The sequence below is a fragment of the Crotalus tigris genome, unplaced genomic scaffold, assembly GCF_016545835.1.
Source record: "Crotalus tigris isolate CLP2741 ecotype Arizona unplaced genomic scaffold, ASM1654583v1 scf7180000017933.3771270, whole genome shotgun sequence".
Lineage (NCBI taxonomy): Eukaryota > Metazoa > Chordata > Lepidosauria > Squamata > Viperidae > Crotalus > Crotalus tigris.
This window is the reverse complement of record NW_024096726.1, coordinates 2,838,871-2,846,326: the sequence shown is the minus strand read 5'-3', so window position 1 is coordinate 2,846,326 and position 7,456 is coordinate 2,838,871. Positions and strand designations below refer to the sequence as shown.

The window sequence follows — 7,456 nt, the reverse complement described above, 5'->3', positions numbered from 1 at the left end:
TTCCTGTGAAGCCTTTTTATCAGGGTCAACATTATTTACAAGAAACTTTATTTTGATGTTAAAGCTAATTTCTCTAAGCATCTCCAATCTATCTCTTACTTGTTGCAGCATGATAGGGTAAGGAATGTGTGTGTGTGTGTATGTGTGTATAGATAGATAGATAGATAGATAGATAGATAGATAGATAGATAGATAGGGAGGGGGATTACAATCAAATACATTTAAAATCAATGAATTGTAAAGTATTGAGAATCCTTGGCAAATCTAGCATTATACCAATATAATAAATAACTGCCCAGTAATAGATTGCTACAAAATTTTTGTTCCTTAACAAACAACAAAGTAATTACAAAGCATAATAAGACTACAAAGCAATCAATACAGGAGGAAGGAGGAAGTTCGTGGGAAGAAGAGAAAAAGGATGACTACTTGTATAACTGCTGGAAATCACATTCCCCCCACCCCTTGGAGTGTTCCTCTTCCTGCCTTTATCAAGAAAGTGTCAAATCTGACACCTTTGCAATAAAGAAGTGAAAGTTTTTGAAAACCTTATAACACCTAATCAAGGGATGTAAACTTTCTGTAAACCTAATTTGTGGATTAAAGTATCTCTTAACATTTCTCAAATGCTTTTTTTGTCATTTTAATTATAAATTAGCCAGCTGAAAAAGGAAAGGATGAAATGGTCTTCAACCTACTTTTCTGAAAGAATAACTTTACATACTTACCTTCTATTTTAATTCTAGTGCCCTAACTAATAAACAATACAGTAGAATTCCTCTTTGTCTTTACTGTATTACTCATAACAATCCATCCTTTTAAAAAAATCTATTGATATATCTCAAATTCTGAAATCAAATCTCCCTTCAGCTTGAAGCACAGCTACTAATTCTTAGTTTTGTGCCCCCCCCCCCCTCTCTGGGTGTGTTCCCATTAGAATTCGTTACCCTGAACAGAGCAGGGGAACTGCAGCAACAATCACTGAAACCCCCTTTCCATTTAGTGGGAAGGAGGATCACCAGCACTGTAACTGGTTAAACTAGTTAACTTATTGTAAACTGAAGCTGAAAATCATGTTCCTACCTTTTTAGTAGGCATTAACAACTGAGTATAGTATTTGTTCTAAAATTGCTATTGCTTCCTCACTTCTAAGAAGCTTGAGTCTTGAAGCATGGATCTTGGATATCATCCTTTATTTCAGTCTGTCCCTTGCCCTTGAGTCCCACCTCCTTGATAGCTCTATATCTTATTTCCAGTTATGGAGTTTTCCACTGATCGATTGTACCTTGTATGACAGCATACTATACATACACACAACATACCTGATTCAAGACTATTACTATTGATGTCATCTTGAAGCCATTCTGTCCATGACAGAACCGAGGGGGTGAGTTCCTGGAGTTTATTTTTTTATATTTAATTTTTATTTAATATTTAAGGGAAGATAAAAACTAATATTAATACAAAGCAAAGATTCTTGCACTTTTAGGTTTCTCTTTCATCTCTTTTATTTCCTTTTCTTGGTTCATATTTCTTTGTAGTTCCTGAAGTTAACTATTGGCTTATTTTGATGGCTTCTTCATACATACAAAAAAATGCATGAAATATATGGGAGATCTTTTTCCCCATGCAAAAGATAATTTGATAATGAAGATTTGGCAGTTCTGACATAAAATCTTAGTGCAAAATATGGCAGGAGCAGGCGGGATTTTACCATTATCTGCTCTTTCCTCTGAAACAGAAGAAATGGTCAACTTATCTATTATGAGAGGTTCTGACTCTATAGTGATTCTGACATAAAGTGTACATGTGAACTGGATTTTATTTTTGCCGTTTTTTTTTTACTGTACCCCCATAACAACAAAGTTTCATTGTTGAGGATAGTTAAATTTTAAATAGCTGAGAATAAAATCTTCCACACTCAAATACTCAGTTTTGTTGTGGCTACATTGTTGTGTAGGTTATCCCAACTCTGGCTGCAGCCTCCTGAGCGGCTACACTTACTTTCCAAGGGAGATGGGGGGAAAGATCCAGTTCAAAAGGAAAATACAGAGCAAGGTGAGAAGAATTGAAATCTTCTTGTAAGACTTAATTGACAAGGTCTGTTTATGTTTGTTAGACTTGCTATCTCAACACATTGTATTATGTATTGTTTTTCACAAATATACACATGCCCAATTAAATACTTAAGTGTTCATATCCTTTCAAAATGCTAACTTTTCTGAACTTCTTTGTAAAAGCCTAATGATATTTACTTACCTTATCCATACTTTAACTTAATAAATGGCATATTGACATGCCCCTCATTTATCCATTCGAAGTATTAAGAGGTTTTATAAAAGTATTATAAAGGATAATTTAGTAACATTTCAGTCTTAAATGATTTCAGATCTATAATCTTTAAGACACAAATTTCCTCTTTCATAGACCCATACATACAGATTTCTAAACTGATGGACACAGGACAGAAGTTCTAAATGTATATGAGGCCATCCTAATGCTTTCATCAATGAATGCAGTTCACTATGTGCTGTGTAGCTTAGAAATGCACCTCAATTACTTCAAAAACTTCCAAAAAGCTCTTCCAGAATAGCTTGATTATGTAAAAATATGTATTTACATACACTATCTTTCTTCATTCCAGATGGAAGATTACAAAACACCTTTTATTACAATGTTCATTATTTATTAACATTTAAATTCTGAGAAGTATTCTATTCTGCTCTGTCTGCATGTATATGAAATATTTTCTAAACTCTTAACTTTGAGAACATCTTTTTACTCTCAAAATTGAAATAGAACATGGCACTGTCAAAAATATTCTAAATATACTTGTTTATTGTGTTGATCTTTTAGTGGTTCCTCATCATGGCTAAAACATTGTCATTTTTGGATGGAAAATGGGACTCTGTAGTTCCTTCACTACAATATATTCTCATGGTCTGCAATACAGAGGAAGAAACCAAGGAAGGATATAAAACCATTTTTGTTCTTTATTTCAGTGCTTTTAAATGCAAACAATCTTATCACTAGAGGCAGGTTATGTTTGACTTTAATGGAATTTAATCACATTACTGAATGTAAGCTAGTTCCATTGCTCCAAATACTCATACTATATACCATCAGTAGATCATATTTTAGCCATTGTCCATCCACTGCAGGACGAGGACCTCTTCCGCAATATGATCCTGAGCTTTCTTTTGCCAATTGGGCCTGCAATATTTGCTGACACTGTCAATCCACATATGGTGTTATTTCCACTCTCAATACTATTGCTTGATTTACACAAAAAACCCTTCCTCTATCTATCCTAGAAACAGAAAGGCCTTTCCAAGGGAGCTCATTCCTTCTTGGGGGGCAGAAGGGGAGAGAGAATAAGAAATTAGCACACTTGGAGAGAAACAACTCTTGAGCCAGGCTTTTAATTAAGACCATTCACAACAGATGGCCTAAAAAGCAGTTTACAATGCACACATTTTCCACATGGTTTCCGCTTTTTATTGTTCCACATAGTTAACAAAAAGAACTATTACACAGACAGCCCACATGTTTATCCCTCCCTTTTCCTAAACTGGGGCACTTTCATAGGTTTAACAACTTCTGCAATCTGGTGCCCAAAACACTGGATCCCAATCATCTTTGCTGGATGTACTGGCTGAGGATAAAGGAAACAGAGGATAGCAGATAGAGAAGACTGGCATAGGTATCTATGATATGAAGGCTTCCTGGAAAAATAACAGTAAGAGTACTAACACTTGTTTTTTTTTCAGAGACAAGTGAGGAAGGATGCAGTGGAAGATTGGTTTTTTTTAAGTTGTGGTTATAAGCTTTCTGAACAATTATGTGTCATTAACTGATTTCCATTCAACATTTCATTTGTCTAAACTGTCAAAGTTATTAGTTTTAAATTGGTTTCTATGCACATTTACTTAGGTCCAAGCAATACTCAACCCAGTTATCCTTGCTTCTAAATGAGCATGCTTGGGTAGCTTGAAAATCTGCTGAGATATATTTTCAAAGAATGAATCTGGAAGACACAGAACAAATCTGAGGAATTTAGTGTGCTGAACTCAAGATCTGTCCAAGAACAAATGACACATTCCAGCTTCTCTGGACTTGAACAGACAAGTTCAGTACAAGAATTAAGTGCTTAATTACCAATGTTTGCACTCAAGGGTACATATTTGTTAATCACTAACATGGAACTGAATATCCAGAGCAGAAATATTGTGCCTTAAAATACAAGCAATCAGCGAACTTTTATTTTAAAACAAGATTAAAATAAACATTTGACAAATGAATATATATGACACAGTAAAATTCATATTCATTTTGTGCTAGACGTGCACAAAACCCATTTCTAGAAGGCATCCTACCACCAATGTTCTAAAACTTTACCTAATTCATTTCTGGTTTCCAGTTTCCTCTTCCTTCACTGAAGGAGAAATCCTAGAATACTAAACTCAAGAAACTAGCTGCACCAATCCCTTTCAGGGATTTTCCTTGGCTTTTTTTAAAAATCTATCATTAAAATATACGAAATTCTGCATTAATGCTTTACTTCATGCCTTTAATTGGCTTAAACCAACAAATTCTCAAATCCACAAGGACTTTTTCTTAACCCAAACTACAGTGTATTGGAGGCACTTACTACATCCCCACAAGAAAAAAGTACGTTGCAAAAACAGTGCTGTGCATCAACAAAAGAGCTCTTTTGCATACACTTCCAAATCTTTTAACCCCACACCTCTAGTAATAATTAAGAAAAAAAACATACAAATTTCAGTTCTCATACTCACAGATGAAATGTTAAGTTACTTAGCAATTCAATCTGTCAGGATTTGACAGTGAAAGAGTGTCAGCTATACAGTCCTGCATACAGTAATTTTATGGCATAAATGCACTATATCTGAAATCCTCACCGTCTATATTCCAATGGCTAGAAGAACACAGGGCTCAAGTATTCTCCCTATTAGGTAGATCTGTGTTGTTTCTTGTGAAGTTTATTACCATGGTCTCCACAAAGACTTCAAAAGGCTGGAGGAAGGCACATTTTGACTCTGAGACCCATTCAGTCCATCCAAAGAGATGTGGCTCTGCTCTGCCTCTGGGTCTTCCAGATCTGAGCAAATCTCTTCACTGGAGGAAGGTGAAGGAAGAGATGAAGTGAGACTGGAAAGGCTTAAAGTTCCATGTGATTCCCCAGGCATTTGGGAAGGCCCATCTCCACTTGGCCACTGGCTGATGGAGGGATCTGATAAGACATCCACAATCAGGTCTTGAAAACTGCCTTCATTCAGGGGCATTGACTCCAAAAGGTGATTCAAGAGCTCTGCTGCAATAGTAGAATCAATCCCAGGACAATTGGAGACAAATGTATGAACTTCATGCATGCATTGAATATATCCAGCTGCAAAGCGTTCACTGGCCTCTCGCTGCATTTTGTCATCATCTGAGATGCAGGTAAACAAGGAAACACACACAACCAAGTCACAAATCACTTTCTAGTTCTTCCATCAATAATGTATTTGAATTCAATTCTCCCCCCTTCTCATGTTAACTAGACGTTTAAACTTTATTACACTTGCACTCATGTCTGTGAAAAACCCTTTTAAACTAACTTTAGGATCTCGAATGGAAGGATAATCAGAATTTATTTCAAAATTTATTGGAATAGCCACATTATTTTCAAGAGGGAATGTCTGATTGACATAATTAAAGCCTTTCAAATTCTATGCATAAAACTTATTTTTTGGCATTTTTTAAAATTTCACTTTTATGAAGCCACAGGGCTCTTCGGGTTTTGCTGCATCAGACTAATGTATCCAGTTAATTAAGACTGGTAAAAATAACTATGGAGATAAAAGATACAGAGAAAGGAAACACTGAAATAATTAAGAGTAAGGAGTGGAATAAAACAGGCCAAGGAAGAGGATCTTTGTTTTATTCTAAAAGATTATTTAAGATACGTTTAAAATATGAACTTGGGCCTAATCCAGTTGTAAGAAAGGAGTAATGCATACTGTCTAACTGAAGAAAAGAACAACAAAAAACCCCTAACAATCACAAAGTACTTTGAAAGAAAGGTATTACTGTCTTTCCCAGAGAGTAATTGCAATTAGTTCAATTATGAACTACATGAAAGTAACAGCCTATGTTCTCGATGAATGTGTCTTTTAGAACTGTTATCCCTTGTGCGGAAAAACTAAGCAGGAGCATCCCCTGCGGGAGTTCACTCGCCAATCTACCGGAGCGTCCCTTTTAATGTAGCCAACCCCTCCCCCCCTCGGAGGATGAGGCGCAGCCGACACTCACCTAGCGACCTGTTCTGCAGAATTCCCTGCACTCGCTTCACCGTCAGCTCCAGCACCTCGGCGTTCTCCATCTTCGTCTGGAACTAGCAGGAAGCAAAAACGCACAGCGGAACACAAGAGCGTCAGCCCGAGCCTCCCCGCCGCCCTTCTCGGGTTCCCTGCGAAGATCCCAACCCCGAATATTCGCCGGCCAAGTTACCTCGGTTTCCGACAAGATGAGGCGTAGCTCTTGTAGGCTTTCGTTGATTCGCGCTCGCCGCTTCTTCTCCACGAGCGGCTTTCTTGCCTGGCAAAGGCGGGAGGAAGAAAAAGGAAAGGGCGTAACTAACAACCGCTGCACGCGCGTGTGAATGCACGAGAGCCAGCTTGAGTTTCAGGGACACAGACACAACTCCCCCCCCCCTCCCCAGTTGGCATCTCTTGCCCGGCGGCTCCCAGGCGCCTCACCTTCCTATCTCCTCTGGCCTGAAAGAAATCCTCCTCATCCCGGCTCGGTCGGGTTTTTTGGGAGCGAAAGGAAGGAGACATAGCGGTAGAGGGCATACGCAACAAAAGCAAACGACAATCAGACAGGCTGGCGGGTAAAGGGGAGGAGAGGAAAGGCGGCTCCTTATGGCAGCAAAGCCGGGCTCCCAAAAGCTCTCCTCTCCCAGTGCTGATCTTCAGACCCCCAACCCCACTCGGCCCCCCTCCCGGGGCCGCCGCCCCTGCCTTATTAATAGTATCTGATTTGCATGTCAATGAGCCTATTGGACGCCGTGCGCAGAGAGGAAGCTCAAATGTGGAACCGAACCACCAATAACCAGCGGGCGCTTTGTCTGTTCGGAGGCCGCCAAAGCGGCTTCCCCGGGCCTCGGAGGAGAAGCAGCGAGGAGGGGAGAAAATCGGACCAATGGACGTGAAGTCCCTTCCTACGTGCGTGTAGGGGGGGGAGGGCGAGGATCGGTTGTTCGGAGCGTTTTGGTTTGTTTTGTTTTTTTTATCCCTCGCTGCTGTTGGCGTTTTTTTTTTTTTTTTGCGGAGCCTTTTAGTCGCGTCGGTTATAAGAAGAGTGGTAGAAATGGAGCGCTCGGTCTTCCTAATAAATTTCGTTACTAGATTGGCTAGAAAGTTATAATTCCAGAAACTGGCCAGAATGAAAA

General features: G+C 38.8%; 1 protein-coding gene across 1 annotated transcript; it reads right to left on the bottom strand.

Moving 5' to 3' along the window:
* Nucleotides 1-3,406: 3,406 nt before the first annotated feature.
* On the bottom strand, nucleotides 3,407-7,217 carry LOC120308505 (transcription cofactor HES-6-like). Its single transcript, XM_039344658.1, has 4 exons — nucleotides 6,762-7,217; nucleotides 6,514-6,600; nucleotides 6,316-6,397; nucleotides 3,407-5,452 (listed from the first exon to the last, which is right to left on the bottom strand). Exons 1-4 carry the CDS (start codon nucleotides 6,855-6,857, stop codon nucleotides 5,007-5,009), a joined length of 711 nt encoding a protein of 236 aa, XP_039200592.1. The 5' UTR covers nucleotides 6,858-7,217; the 3' UTR covers nucleotides 3,407-5,006.
* Nucleotides 7,218-7,456: the final 239 nt, after the last annotated feature.